This window comes from Lytechinus variegatus, chromosome 15 (genome assembly GCF_018143015.1).
Source record: "Lytechinus variegatus isolate NC3 chromosome 15, Lvar_3.0, whole genome shotgun sequence".
NCBI classification, from domain to species: domain Eukaryota; kingdom Metazoa; phylum Echinodermata; class Echinoidea; order Temnopleuroida; family Toxopneustidae; genus Lytechinus; species Lytechinus variegatus.
The window spans coordinates 14,493,263-14,509,487 of NC_054754.1; the positions used below are offsets into that span (position 1 = coordinate 14,493,263).

The 16,225-nt window shown below is 37.2% G+C and overlaps 1 protein-coding gene across 1 annotated transcript in view; it reads right to left on the reverse strand.

The window, feature by feature from the left end:
* Positions 1-16,225, reverse strand: part of LOC121428466 — a 40,977-nt gene extending 24,752 nt beyond the window's left edge. Inside the window, exons 1-5 of the mRNA XM_041625093.1 lie at positions 16,079-16,225; positions 11,098-11,327; positions 10,000-10,184; positions 9,042-9,281; positions 149-357 (exon numbers count right to left, since the gene is read on the reverse strand). Coding sequence (XP_041481027.1) covers positions 149-357; positions 9,042-9,281; positions 10,000-10,184; positions 11,098-11,327; positions 16,079-16,123 — 909 coding nt within the window. The 5' untranslated portion in view covers positions 16,124-16,225. The remainder of the gene's footprint in view (positions 1-148; positions 358-9,041; positions 9,282-9,999; positions 10,185-11,097; positions 11,328-16,078) is intronic.

A 16,225-nucleotide genomic window follows, 5' to 3' on the forward strand; every position in this document is an offset into this window, starting at 1 on the left:
AATGTCCATCACAAATAATCCTTCAATATTGTTCATGAGAATCTATTCTTCATTTTACTCTAGATTCATGAGGGCCTTTAGCATGTATGCAGAAGCGGCAGAGACAAGATGAAAGCAATTTACACAACACGCAAGAATGAAAACAAACCTGCTTAATGTATAACTCTTCCCTTTCTCTCTCCTTCTCTATGTCAACTTTGACCGGCGCGCTATCTTCATCTTCATCCACATCAGCATAGAAGTTGTCCTCCTCGTCTAGGCCCCCGTTGATGAGTTTCTCGAGATCGGGAGAGGCACAGGGAGGGGGTGGAGGAGGGGTAATGTTCCTTTCATCGGCATAGGCTGCTGATAACTTGGCTGAGAAGAGAAAGAGAAGAAAGTTCAGAATTAAATCAAGCCCACTTTTAGTATTTGGTATACATATAGCCCCTAAAACAGTCACAAAGTAGCTCACAATGATCTACACATGTAATTAATCAAATTTATTTATTAAAGGGGAATGAAACCTTTGGAACAAATAGGCTTGTGTAGAAACAGAAAAATCAAAGAATAAGAATAAAGAAAGTTTGAGAAAAATCAGACAAATAATAAGAAAGTTATGAGCATTTTAATATTGCAATCACTATGCTATGGAGATCCTCCCATTGGCAATGCGACAAGGATATGTGATGTCACTGATGAACAACTTTCCCTTTGGTGGACTATAAAATACCCTCAAAATGTCTTTTTGCTTTTTCTTTTGATGATACAAACTCTCTATCCATGATGTATTCTTAAAAAATATGTATTACATGCCCTCATGTAGAAAGAACACATGATCTATGGATAGATGTGATAAAAGAGGCAATTCAAGTGAAATATATACTAAAGTAATGGGGAGAGTTGTTCACAAGTGACATCACACATCTTTGTCGCATTGCCAATTTTGCTATCTCCATAGCATTAGTGATCGCAATATTCAAATGCTCACAACTTTCTCGTTATTTGCCGATTTTTCTCAAACTTTTGTTGATCTGTTTCTTTGATTTTTCTGTTTTCACACAAGCATTCTTGTTCCAATGGTTTCATTCTCCTTTAACAATGAATGCAGTTGGTCTCAAAAGGATGCAAGCCTTAAAATTACTGTTTCCTCCTGGACTGAACAAAAATAAGAGATTCTAGTGAGAAAAAAAAGTTTCACTATTAATGTGATATAAACACATTTTGCAATATTTCTGGGATAGATGATATATTTTATGAATGCATTACACTTTATTATATGCATTCAACAAAAAAATATATATTTTGAATTTATGGAAGACATTGTCCTCTCTGCTATTATAATACAAAATCAGATACAGATCCTTTATTCTCTAACTGAATAAAACATTATCAAAACCAAAATAAATATTAAGGATCATAAATTGCATACTAGTAGAATCATGACTGTCAAGATGAAATAAAAATGAAACATTACATGAAACATACATGAGCATCTAGCAATATCAAACAAAATTAAAGTCAAAGTATACCTCTTCATAAGCTGAAGAAATTAGCACAAGCAGCATAACTATGAATTCTTTGATACATACCCCTATAAATTTGCCAGCAACTTCCTGCAAAATTTCCATTAGATTTAAAAACTACACTGTCAAAATAACATGCACGGTCTACACTGCTTGTCAATGTAATCAATGCCGCAAAATTATCCTCAAATTTGTTTTCAGTCCCACAGAACCACTGCTAAAACAGTATCATAGTATTGTTCAATCAAACTGTCCATTTGAACTCCATGTAACTTTGCAACGTACACGTCGCCATGGTTACAGGATGCTATCACCACGTGGTTTCCATTCAATGCTTGGTGTTATGGCCTTCCTCTTGGAAGTGGACTTGATCAATAATTCATAATACAGCTCAAATCAATGTCCACTCAGGCTTTGAAGAGTATTATCAAATCAGGGCCCTGCCTTACAAAGAGTTGTGATTGATACGATCAACCAAAACTACGGACGGCCAGCAATGTCAACATCTACAATAAATTGCAAATTTGTTTAAAATATTTTCTAGATATGATGTAAATGTATAATTCATCTCTCTATTGAGGATTCAAAGTGATTTTCTTTGTTTACTATATACAAAAGGGCAAAGTTCCTGTAGAAAAAATTACGGTATGGATGGCTTTCCATACAGTTGAGATTGATTGGATCAATTGTATACTCTTTGTAACATGGGGCCCTGATCAATCAGTATTGGGCCAATGCATGCCTTAACTCCTCCAGTTCTAATATGATTCTGAGGTAAATTGATTTTACAGTGTAATAGCAGGGCTGTACATGTAACATAACAAAAACTGATCATACCCGCATGACTGATTGTGCAGATGATCAATGAATCAATCATGAACCCAGCCCTGCGATCAATTACTAAATTTCATGTTATGGTACCTTATTAAAGAAAACCCTGAATTAAATTTATTTTTCTATTTTATCGGGAAAAAAATTGATCTTATACGTATACAATATGAACATTTTTGCTATATTTGCACCTAATTTGCATGAGCATTATGTACAGTGTATAAGATTTTTTAATTATTTAAAAAAATCAAAACAACACTAATGGGATTTTTTAGGTGGGACATGGATTTCATTGGAGCCCTTTTTTTGGGGGGGGGGGAGAATGTGTTTTCTGAAAATTGAAATATATGCAAATCATATCAATTATTATAATTTGGGGACATTTAAAAAAAATATCTCCCAGAATACAACAATCTATTGTTACATCTCTATTCTCTAAGAAGTTACAATTCATTGAGCATGACAATGTAATAGTACATTAAAGGGTAAAAAATGTTTAATATTTAATATATTTTGATTAATCATTGTTATGTATGGGACATTTCTAAACAATGCCAATGGGGAAATTAATCAAATACAAAAAGTGAATGGAGAAAAACTAATTTCAAGAATGCTTCAAAAATTGATTTACATTTTCTTGACTTTATCAAGATTGCCTTTAGGTACATGTATCTAAATCAACAAATAGAATTGAAGCAAAATATCTAGTGAAAATTGGGAAATATGAAAAAAAATCATAATCCCATGAAAAATATAAACAAATACATGTAGTTTAAATATATGGCTAATTTCTTTTTCAGTCTTGGAAGACATGTTTCAATGGAACATAAAAAAAAACCCAAAGAAACTCTTTTGTTATTTCCACATTTGAAAGTATTTGAATTTTTTGAATAATAGAATAGGGTCAGTTCTTTAAGGAAGACAAAATGTCCCACATATCTTACACTCCCATTGTAAATCATTCTTTTCTACTTCATTAAAGGCTTTCAAATAAGCAACAACCATTATGACACGTAAATTTAAGGGTTTTACAGAAGTATACTTTCCACATACCTAACTGTATTTATTTTATTCTTTTTATGTTTTTTCTTCTAAAAATGACAATTTTTTGGTCCCATACATGTACGTAATGCTACATTTTGAGTATTAAATAACATTGAAGGTCACGGTCATCAAATTCTTCCAGTTTATTCTTCTCTGGTGTACCTTATCATTTGGTAGGAAAAGAAACATCTATTACACTGACAAAAAAATTTTGGGGTGAAAAGTCTCTGAATGTATATTCTTGGACTTGCCCTGCACACAGCAAATAAGGGGGCAACTTTAAAAAAGTTGGTTGCCCCAAAGCACTCCATTTTGCAAGTTCTCAGATACATGTAGTCTAATACCAGTTGGGCTAAATGTGGTCTTATTGCTGCTTGGACCAAATTTACATGTAGGCCTACACTACACCTGGTCTCATACATAACCAGTATAATGATAATTCATTCTCATGTCCAGTTGGTCTCAATTCCATTTCATCTACAGTGCTCTTGTATCATTTTTACCCTTCCCAAATGAAAATACTACCTTCAAAATATTTCATCTTCAACTATTAATAGACTATTAAAGATAAATTACAATTTTGGTAACAATCTCAAAATGACTTTTTACAGATCTAATATAATGACCACCCAAGTGTCTGTTAATATGAATAAAAAATATGTGCCAAAGGATTCTGAAAAAAATCGTGTAATTGCTGAGAAATCAGCAAAATAAGCGCGGATTCGGTCACTTCCGTCGGGTCTTTATTTCAGCAATAATAATACACTGTCCCACGTGTGCCTATCTGTGTTGGTAATCTTCAGTGTGAACATTTTTTAGCGTAGATTTCAAGATTTTACAAAGTTCAGTTTATGTAACTGTACCAGATCTAGATCCTTGATGATATACTGACAATTAAGCCTGGTTTTACAGACTTTCTCTTGAAATCAGTGTTTACAGCAACTACTGGCATTTCTCTTTAAAGTGGAAGTAGAAAATATGGGAAGGGCATTTAAACTGGTGCTCAGACAAAATGGTAAATATTCTACAAAATGATAATTAGCCGTAATTGTTTTATAGTAGAGATACATTGTACTGACTGATAAGACCATGTGGGATGAGATCAAATGCAGATTAGACAAAGCGGTTATACACATAGAATAACCAACAATTTACCCTTCCTCGGCAGCGGCCTCGCTATTCCAAAGTATAAACTCTTCAAACGCAACACAATACCTCACTTTCTCAGAAATAATAAAGTTTTCAAATCACATATTCCTGAATGACATGTATTCAGTCCTTTGATGTTCAATAGCCAAAATGTGGCTCTTCTTTTTATTCCTCTTCATATCCCACATCGTGGAAATAGAGAATGCCATGACTCTCTGCAGTGTGCTACATAACTTTTTAGCACTGGCAAGTAATTTTTAAATAATAATAATGATATGCAACATTTATATAGCACTTAATACAAATGTTTCTAAGCGCTGCATACTATTACCCCGGCTTTAGCACGGCTACCGTGATCAGGGGCATCGAGCATTTCAAGGAATTTCTTCCTACCGGGTACCCATTTACTACACCTGGGTCGAGAGTGGCAAATGTAGATAAACGCCTTGCCAAAGGACGCTAGTGCTGTGGTGGGATTTGAACCCCGGTCTTTGTGGTGCACAGTCCAGAGACTTATCCACTGAGCCACAACACCTCTACATAGTTCAAATATCCTTGCCCAAAAATATATTTCACTTGCCCAATAAAATCCTTGAAAAAAAAAAGGTTTACCTCTTCAAAAGAGTATTGCGGTTTTATAAACCATTGACCTTTTTCTCTCTGTTGACATGAACTGATCTACTTTCTTATTGCCATGACCAAAATTAGGGTCTATCACATTGACTGTAATTTTGGCCATTCTACTTTGAGAATTTTGCTTGCCCAATTCGGGCAAGTAGTTTTGGTCTTTACTTTAAAACACTTGCCTGACTTTTACTTGCCCCGGGCAATCGGGCAAGTGCTTATGTAGCACCCTCCTCTGCCTCATATTCTACAAAGTTATCAATTTTCCTCCGATTCATTTTTTCTTTCAGAAAACATAAATTTCAACCAATGCCATCTCCCTCAACCCCTGACTTTATTTCCCCTTGATTTTTTAAGTGAGTGTAGATGAACTCTGATTTTCACGACCTTCTTCCATATGACATGACCCCAAAAGCTCATTTTACATCTAACTCCATTAGGAATTAGCTTTTGTCTTGATGTCCAAATAGCTACTGAACACTCTGTTAGTGCATATAATTCTTGGTAGGCCTATTCTTCCAAAAACAATACACAACTTTTTCAGTAGCTGTTTTGAAGTACAATATCACAGTTCACATCAATCCATTTAAAATACACTGTATAACAGATAAGAATGTGGACTGGAGAAAATTGATTTTAAAAGTAAAAACTTTCTATTACAATATGCGGGCAAAACAAATTAATTACAATTTACATCCAGACAGTTTCTAGGAGGCCAAATAAGACTCTGTCATCCCACTGGTGCCCAAATGATTTTGCGAGTTAACAGTGCAATTTTCTGCACACCATCATATCAATGAAATAAAGGGATAGAGTGTCAAAGACTTATTTCCTAAAAGTAAAGGTATGATAAATATTAATGATAAATAATAATAATATGCATTTATATAGCGCACAAACTATTTCTATAATATTGCGCTGCACGAGCTTCCTAGGTGCTGCACATATTATTGGAATAGAGAGGTTGTTAATTGTAACTTGAAATTATGTAAGTTTGTTGAATTCCTAATGTTGAGGGGAAGTTTGTTTCATGGTCGTGGGGCTGACATCAGAAGTGACCTACATGTATCTCCTAGTGTTGCTTTAGTCTTGTGTGGGGGTACTTGCAGCGTGAGTGTATCTTGTGAGCTACGTAGGTGATGGTCATGAGATCTGGATTTTAATTTCAAGAGATCTGAGATGTACATGGGGCCTGACCATTAAGACCTTTAAAGACTACATGTATCATTAGGATCTTAAATGTGATTCTTTACTGGACAGGTAGCCAGTGTAATTCTCTCAATAATGGGGTGACTGGAGAGAATTTGGGAACTCACAACTTTCTTAGTGCTTCTCAATTTTCTTATCTGCTCAGATACATGTACATGTAATGTTTTGATATTGTTGTATCCTGTGTGAGCACTGCAAAATTGTTTACAACTACTACGCTACAATTCCTTGCCTGTTAGTGTAAGGTGGCACTACAATGTAACTCCAGTGAAACATTAGCTGCAAACAAACAGAACATGATTTAGTTCATAATCTAAAATTCTGTGTCACTGAATTCATGCATTACGTATTCCATTAATATGCTGGTCTCATTATTCACACCCCCCCCCAAAAAAAACAACCCACTATGACTCAGGCCTAGTTTCCATCCAGACCTTTCTCAGACCTACATACATGTAACTGCTTTGTCATGATTCATGCTCTAGAATATATAGCCAATTATTACACTCGTTTTACCAGACCAGTCCTAAAATGTGCAAGTCCTTGAAAAAAATCAATATGACTAGGAGCCAGGGGTGGTCTTCTGAGATCCATTTTATCTCAGATAAAATAAAATATTTTATCTCCGTTAAAATCAGTGAGATAAAATACCCTTAAAATCTCTCCGAATTGGTATTCTGAGAACCATTTTATCTTCATTTTATCTCTGTAAGACACACCTATTTTCTAATCAATATCCAATTAGAAACGCGCTTTTATAGCTCTCTCATATCACTCAACCAATTAAAATCCATTCCGCCAGGAGGTGTGGCAAAGGGGCCAGATTGCGTCAATTTATTGACTTAAAATATGCTTGCACTATACGCTTGTGCGTCTTTACGGAGATTTCTTTTTAACAAAAAGGACAATGCTCTCATCTTTTTTCGAAATCTATATCTCATCTTTTCAAACATCTTTTCAAAGACAATATTAGTAAAGAAAAGTCTTAAGAAATACTCTCTGATTGTATAGGAACAACGTTAAGGTGTTATTCTCAATAAGTATATAATTTTTCTTCATTTTCATATCACCATTTGGTGTTAATTCACCTAGAAATACTGGTGAAATCAACGTCGCAGAGATAAAATAGCCTCTACCCTCTTTTAAGTTTATTTTTTCTTCAAAGTAATGGGCGCAAGCACATCATCTGCGTTGCAATGGCCAGATACGCGATGGGTATGTGTACGCAGGCATTGTTCTGTTGCGTATCATTAGTAGAAACGCAAGATAAAATTTATACGCAAGATAAAATCTAAAATTTTATCTGAGAGATAAAATCTCATCTCAGAGTACCAATTTCGTTTTAAGAGATAAAATAAAATATTTTAAAGATAAAATGACCTCAGAATACCACCCCAGGTGATGGCTAAATCTTGAAATTTAAGTCAGTGACTGCTCTTCTGCACAGGTACAAGGTTTACAGGAGATTGATTCTGTCCCTACCACTGAAGAAATGAATTGCTGTGAATGGATGGGTGGATAAAACAAGAATAATGCAAAGTTAAAAAGAGAGAGAGAGAAACAAGTGGAATGCCTCTGGCCGTCTCACCTGCATCACGCGGTTCAATATAGCAGAAGTGCTGACTTTGAAAACTACTCTTACTCGCACAAGATGTTCAGTGATACATGGTTACTCTTATGTCCACTTTTTATGAACTAGACCAATAAACTTACAGAGATATGATGGTTATTCAACAAAAAAACCCAACATGGCCAAAGTTCATTGGCCTTACATGACCTTTGACCTTGATCATGTGACTTGAAACTCGCACAGGATGTTCAGTGATACTTGATTACTCTTATGTCCAAGATTCATGAATCAGATCCATAAACTTTCAAAGTTATGATGGTAATTCAACAGTTACACCCAATTCGGCCAAAGTTCATTGACCTTTGACCTTGGTCATGTGACCTGAAATGCGCACAGGATGTTCAGTGATACTTGATTACTCTAATGTCCAAGTTTAACGAACTAGACCAAGAAATTTTCAAAGTTATGATGGTAATTCAACAGATACCCCAAATCGGCCAAAGTTCATTGACCCTAAATGACCTTTGACCTTAATCATGAGACATGAAACTTGCACAAAATGTTCAGTGATGCTTGATTACTATTATGTCCATGTTTCATGAATCAGATCCATAAAATTTCAAAGTTATGATGGGAATTCAACAGATACCCCCAATTTGGCCAAAGTTCATTGACCCTAAATGACCTTTGACTTTGGTCATGTGACATAAAACTCATGTAGGATGTTCAGTGATAATTGATTAACCTTATGTCCAAGTTTCATGAACTAGGTCCATATATTTTCTAAGTTATGATGACATTTCAAAAACTTAACCTCAGGTTAAGATTTCAATGTTGATTCCTCCAACATGGTCTAAGTTCATTGACCCTAAATGACCTTTGACCTTGGTCATGTGACATGAAACTCTAAGAGGATGTTCAGTAATACTTTATTAACCTTATGGCCAAGTTTCATGAACTAGGTCCATATACTTTCTAAGTTATGATGTCATTTCAAAAACTTAACCTCAGGTTAAGATTTGATGTTGACGCCGCTACCGTTGGAAAAGCGGCGCCTATAGTCTCACTCTGCTAGGCAGGTGAGACCAAAAAACAACTAATAGACTTACATAATTCATGCTTATGTCCATTTGGCTGATTTCGTAAGAATTCCTCCAACGCATTATCCTCTCCCTGCATACCACTCTCCCCATGTTTAGGTTTTATAGTGTTTGCTGCTTCCATCATATCAAACACATCCTGAGGTGAAACATGTGGGACTGTGGTTGACGATGAGGATGAAGATTGGTGGGAGCGGCCACTAGGAGGTCTGGAGCTGGCATCGTACATGACAGACTTAGCTCCTTTCACTGTCATTAAAATAGGAAACAAATTAATCATGACTATTGTTAAGCAGGGCCTGCTGATAGAACAATTAATTTTCGGAACTGACCTTTAATAGTAATCCTGCCTGGGTAAAATATGACGTTAATATTGTGCATGTGTTTATAGCGTGAATTCACAAGATAGGTTTGGAGAGAACATACGCGAACTCTGGTCCAATTATGTGTTCATTTGAATACTGGTAGTTCATTTACCAACCTTGGAGACAGTTCAAAGCCTCTATATCTGACACGAATAATAGATATTGTAATATGTTGGACAAATTACTTAATCCGAAGGCTGTATTGTATCAATTAGGAGCTATGGTTATATGAAGCATATCCCCCCCCCCGACAAAAAATTTATTCACAATCCTATCCAAGGTGAAATTTAATCCCTACACTTCAATAAAAAATATGAAATATTTTCATATTATCCCATACTTTTGATGAACAGATGCTTATCAAATTAAGCCTGTAAACAAATTTTCTGCATTACTGCTATGAAAATTTGTTCATTAATTATAATTTCCTTCTATCAAAGCCTCTTTTTTTTACAAATTAAGCCTTCAATCAGTCATGAAATATGGAAAAAGCACACACAAAAATCACTATCAAGATATGCCATCATTATCAAGAAATAATTGACAAATTCTAAGATTTTTTAAAAAAAGGCTTCATCTCTCAAAGTATGACTCATGCTTACCTGCTATAAAAGCTCCTGAAGTATCCCTATTTGAGTCATCCCCACCCCCAGCAGGGGCCCCCCTTCTCTGGAGGGTGGGGCTTTGAGGCACTTTCCTTCCACTCCATGGCCTCCTGGGGGCGCCTTTCTGTTTCTGTCTCTCCCCCTGAGCCTTGATAAGATCCGGAATGGAGTTATTGCTACCCCTGAAAGGAATAACGAAAATAGAAAATTAACATACGTGTATGTTTTTTTTTTTTTTTTTTAAATGGTACCAATAATTTCATTTATTTGATGCAAGATAAAAATGCCTCATACGGGGCATAAATTGCTGAGCCAAGAATTGAAAACCTCAGACTTTGTACAGTCAAGGGTTTAATTAGACAGGCAGCACCTCCAGTGTGTGAATCGTCTTCTGTAGCCCACTGCAAGGTGCATTTAATACAACTAAAACAATCATGCGCAAGTCCATAATGTGTCAGTTTCAATTGGTTGAACATCAAGTTGCGTTTAATTTGGAAACTTTTGGACTCTTTCTTTAAAGGGCCCCAGATCTCTGTAAATGCATACATGCATACCCACCCCGCCAAAAAAAGATAAAGGGCATGTAGACTTAAGTATGGAAGCAAGGCAAGTCATATAACCATGCAGTATTCTTATTTTTCCTATTCCAATGGATTAATTACTGAAAGAAAGTCACCCTCCCCTTGCCCTCCCCTCTGCTGCAAACTATCCCCAGCATCAATCCTGGTGGGTGTTTAATAAAGTTGTTTGTAAGATATGAAAGACCTTAACACACAACTGGTGATCCTTTCTTGAGCTACGTGACATGTTCTAGTCTTGAATAGTCATACGTGCCTTACTTTATGACCAGCTCTATGAAAACACCCTCCTGGGGGCCCGTTTCATAAAGCTGTTCATAAGTTAAGAATGACTTCAAGAACGACTGGTGATCTTTTCTTGGGGTAAATGTTAAATGTTCATTTAGCAAATGACAAGGTTCACCAGTCGTTCTTGAAGTCGCTCTTAACTATAACCACTTTATGAAACACCTCCTGTTCTGTAAAAAACTAATAACCAACATAAAATGCAAACAGAGTGTGTATTACAGTCGCTTACCAAGCTGTTTTCTGGATGCTGACTGTGGAAAGTGGAGGTTCTGTCTCAAGCTCGGTGTACGGTGATGGCTTGGAGCTCATTGGAGCAGCTTGAGCAGCCGGAGGGGGTGTTGAACTGGCAGGATGCCACACCGACTGAACATTGAAGGAACTGGCTGGCTTCATGCGTTCTACCGAAGACTGGATTTCCTCTAGTTTGGCCAGAGCTGCAGCAGTCGGCTCCAACCAATACTAAAACAAGATGATAAATGAATATATTGAAACAAAAATAACAGACTTCATCTGGTTTGCAATCATTAATTTTATTCATATCACAAAAGATAATTCTCAATTTTTCTCTCTCTGTTGCCTTTCATTTTAATATCTATCGCAGCACCACCCAACAATCCTTTTCAGGACAAAACCACAAGGTAAACTGTAGGCATAATCCTCTCTTACATTCTCTGTAGAGTATCACCATGCAAAACTTCAAAGATCAAAAGAATATTTTTTGTTTTTTTAATTTAAACTTAAGCTTGAAGCACAAACAAAAAGCTCACTATTGTTTTCACAAGCCTCACAACATCCACAATTATAAAATGCTATAATTCAGATTCTTTATTTGGCATACAGACCTAGATCTATTGGTCTTTCATATGCTCAGTTTCATCTTAAGTCACTGCGCCAACAAGACTTGCTGTATGACTAAGATGAAGAATCCATGTCGTGGAAGAAACTTCATCATTTAGAGTTCAAGACCGAGTCATTAGATGTTAAATCATATTACCGTTAGAGCTGTTATTTTCCTGTACGTAATTTTTTGTGAATTGCCGGGTCTCGACATTTTTGCAAGTTGTTGAATTTGCGATTGGTAGATATACCAAACACTTTCACAACATTCAGAGCAGCAAAAATAGTGAAAAAACATGTGCCAAAAATATGCTCTACAAAACTCCATACTGACACTGTGTATTTTGTACATAAATATGTCCATGATGTAAAATTAAAAGTGTAAAAATAATGGCTTAAATTTCATTTTTTGTACCTGTGGATCTTAAAATCCATCATGTCACAGTTTGATCTGTTAAAGTAATCTAAGGTGTATATTATTAAGTTGTGTTTTGTTTAATTCATTTTTGAAAAATAAAGTTGGCTAAGTGCAATAATAAATGGAGAATTTTCTGAACAGAATCTTACATGTACACAGTCTCTATTAACTTCTGGTCACGTGAATCATGAATATTAATGAGTATGTAAATAGCTGCACAAGTACCTGTATAAAGAGTCAATCAGATGACAATAAAATCAAATCATTTAATGGAAAATGCATTGCATCACACCTATTATTCAGAGGGGATGATGATCTATTGTTCCATCGCCCCTGAACAATAGGTGTGATGCAAGGATTTACGCCCGTAGTGAATGACTTTTTATAAAATATGCTACATGTAGCCTTTTTTATAGGACATACAGACTGATTTTTATTGAGAAATAAATCTTTATACTGAAATTCCAGGGAATCTAGCTAACTTTCGGAATTACTAACTGTATTTTTTCAACCTTATTTTTTACACATACCTGTATAGTGGTGAATATTTCAGGTATATCACTACTCAGCATGTTTTCAAAAGCTTAGCCTGCCCTAGACTGATGAATCAGGAGTTTTACACAATTTTCTGATTATTTTGGTCCTCCTCCTGGTGGAGCAAACAACCGCCGCTTGAAGTACAGCCAGGTTCTTCATCGATTGCCGTCAGCTGCAGCTGAGCGTACTGACGCGCCAGCAGATTGGCTGGCATGTTTGTACGCTCAGCTGTAGCTGCACTAACAGCAATCAAGCAGTCGAAGAAGAATCTGGCTGGTCCTGATTTGTTTGTCATCAAAATTTACTATTTTATGGCTTATTTTTCTGAAAAGTATTAAGCTGTATGTATTTGATATGAATTTATCTTTATTATTTCTTCCCTTTCACCCCGTCAAAAAGCAAAATTTAGGAGTAAATGAGGAGGGTGCAAAAGCACACCATTCCTCTATAGACGCTGTACATAGTTAAGCGACCGTTGTTTGCTCCACTCATTCAATGACAAAGGTTATGATATAACTAACGCGGGAGCTCCGGCCCTCTTCCCCAGGAGTTGACCGTGCAAAACGAGGGAGACATGGGACTGTGATAGATTGGGGTCTCAATAAAATGTGGAAACAGAAATTATGCACTTGCAATCATGACACACAAATCCTGACATTGAGGCACGGACTGGAACCTAAAAAAACATATTATAGCCTCGGTTTCTATCAGCCATTTTGTTTTGAATTTTGAAAGAATGAAAGCTATCGCGACAGAACTTTTCGTTTTTGGAGGTTCTAATCTGTGCCTCGATGTCAGGATTTGTGTGTCACGATAGACCTTCATCAATGTAATCGTGGTAAGAGCATAATTTCTGTTTCCATCTACCCCATTGTCTCCCTTGTTTTGCATGGTCGACTCCTGGGTTATGATAAACAGACTTGGGGACCACCATCTTACTAATCCAGCAGCTATTTCGAGAGGTGTTTGAAAACAGTTTCACATGTTTCAGTAAGACAGTGTCAGTGACAGTAGTAAAAGTAAACATGGCAGAATTATTGTTTCAATTTTACAAAATGTTTAAGTTATTCTAACCTATACGTCTTAAAAAGTTAGACTTAGATCTAACGTTGATGTCCGGCGAGTCAGACTCTTACACTTCATTTCAAGTCAAGTTTCATACTTTTTTCTTCTTGCCAGGGCTGGGGAATGTCAACTCTTAACATAAAATGATCTTCAGAAAATTTACTGTACCGGTACCACAATTAAAAGAATTAGATTAAAGTAGAAATTCTTTTAAATAAATTGTCATTGTTTTTTATAATTTGCATTGTAAACAAAGTGTTGTATTATTGTGTGTCAGCTTTCTACATAATTGTAGCACGCAACCCTACATTCCACCCCGGGAGGGGCACTCAGTATATAATGCATAGTGGGTATGTGCCGCGGAGGGGACCCCCATTTTTACACTCAAATTTCCGTTCCAAGGCATAGCATTTTTGCCTTGTTGAGAAAAAGAACAAAGAAAGCCGCTCCAAGGCATAGCATTTTCTTCTTATCGAGAAAAAAGAAGAGAGAAATCCGCTCCAAAGCTTCGCATATTTTTCGTTACGCCGCTCCGATCGCGTTGAATGAGCTGCAATTTTGGTGAAAAGCGGCTGCAGAGCTCCCCGGCGAAGGCCGCGCTAGCTGCATCATGCACGCATGACCATTCCGTAGGATGCATACGCGCTCACACGCTGGCGATCCGTTCCAAGGACCCCCGTTTTCACAAACATTTGTCGTTCCGAAGCCCGTTCCGAGTACCCTCCTTCTTACGATAAGCCCGCTCCAAGGCCCCCGTTTTTTGTCTTGCCCGCGGCACACCCCCACCACTTTTTTGGTCGAGTGCCCCCCCCGGGCATTCCACAACTCACAAGTAAGGTATGGCTACAAGTACAACACATCTAACGTAATGTAGCCCAGAGCGAGGCTGCAAAGACTTCATGGTCTTGAGGCTGAATGTCAGGGGGAATTCTCCGCAGCCAGGATTGCACGCTTGAGTCAAACTTACCAGTAGAGGCGCTGGTCCAAAAATTGGGATTGTCCCAGAAAACAAGGATATCCTCATAAACCAAGCCAAATCATGTCTTGATAAATTGAGACTGTCCTTGTTTATGGGGACGTTTTTTTTTTCACTTCCCCCTACGGGACAAAGACGGCAATTACGGAAATTGAGAGTGCTAAAAATAGATTCAGTGACCTCGATTCCCCCCCCAGTTCACCGTCTATTTTTGATGTGTACAAATATCTGCATGGTTACTATGATTCAAGTTCTGAACTTTTCTATCTGAGACAAGGTGGTAAAACGCGAGGTCATTCCTTAAAGCTAGAGAAAAGATATTCGCGTCTTGATGTGCGTAAGTTTTTCTTTGCTAACCGAGTGATAGATGTGTGGAACAGTCTCCCAGAAGATGTAGTTACTGCTTGTTCAGTGATTGCTTTTAAGAATAGACTGGATAAGCATTGGGAGAAGATTGCCTATGACTTTGAGTAAATTTCGTTTCTTGTGTGTTTCCATGGGATTTTTCACTGTCTACGATACCCCTGCCACCCCTCCATGCCAACATAAGTAGCGCATCTAATTTTTGTCTGAAGGAGAGCAGGAGAGCAGCAATAGACATTTCTACTTTGATCGATGAACAGGCTTCGTCCTACAACATCGTTGGAGTAAACTAAACTAAACTATGACTAACCGTCTTCCAATAATCTTGTTATGAAACCTGATATGTTTACATTGACTAGCACACTTGTTTGGTGTCGGCACTTGACAGGTGAATGAACTTTCCTAGATTTCTTGTGTGAAGAAATCCTGAGACAGTCCCTGTATGGGACGATCCCAACTTTCTGAGCAGCGCCTCGCCCTCTAGGCTCTACTGCTTACCCAGGGGAGCTCCCGCCCGTGCCAAGGGGCTTACCATGTATTTGACCATACTCACGGGACTAGCGTGATTTATGGTCTAAATATTTCTCCAAATGAATTGTGAAAACAGAAATTATGCACTTAGCTTTAGGCCTACCAAGATTACATGGATGTATCATGAATCGTAACAAAATGGCCGATCGAGACTGAAAACTTTTCGTTTTGGAGGTTCCAGTCTGTGCCCAGATGTCAGGAAAACTGCCACTCGTTAGACCTTCATCCATAATCGTGGTAAGTGCATAATTTCTGTTTTCACAATTTATTTGGAGAAATAATTAGGGGGAGCCTAGACCATAAATCACGCTAGTCCCGCGAGTAGGTCTATGCCTATGCTGGACAAATACACGCCTGGGCTCCCCATACGTGGTCCGAGTTGTCCCGACCCCAGTCAAACATGGCCAGGGCCCAGGCAAAGCGACGATTATTGATATTCGGATAGGCCTACTTAATTTTTCACTGTTTTAAATTACATCTCACCTCCTTTTTTGTGTCCCCATCGAATTTTGAGAATCTCGTCTCCATTGCGTGTCATTATCAGCTGAAAGACTGGTGATAAAATAACTCGGTTGTGTACTCTCTCTCTCTTGATTTTTCTGCTTCAAAATCAAAGTTCAAGTTTTCAAA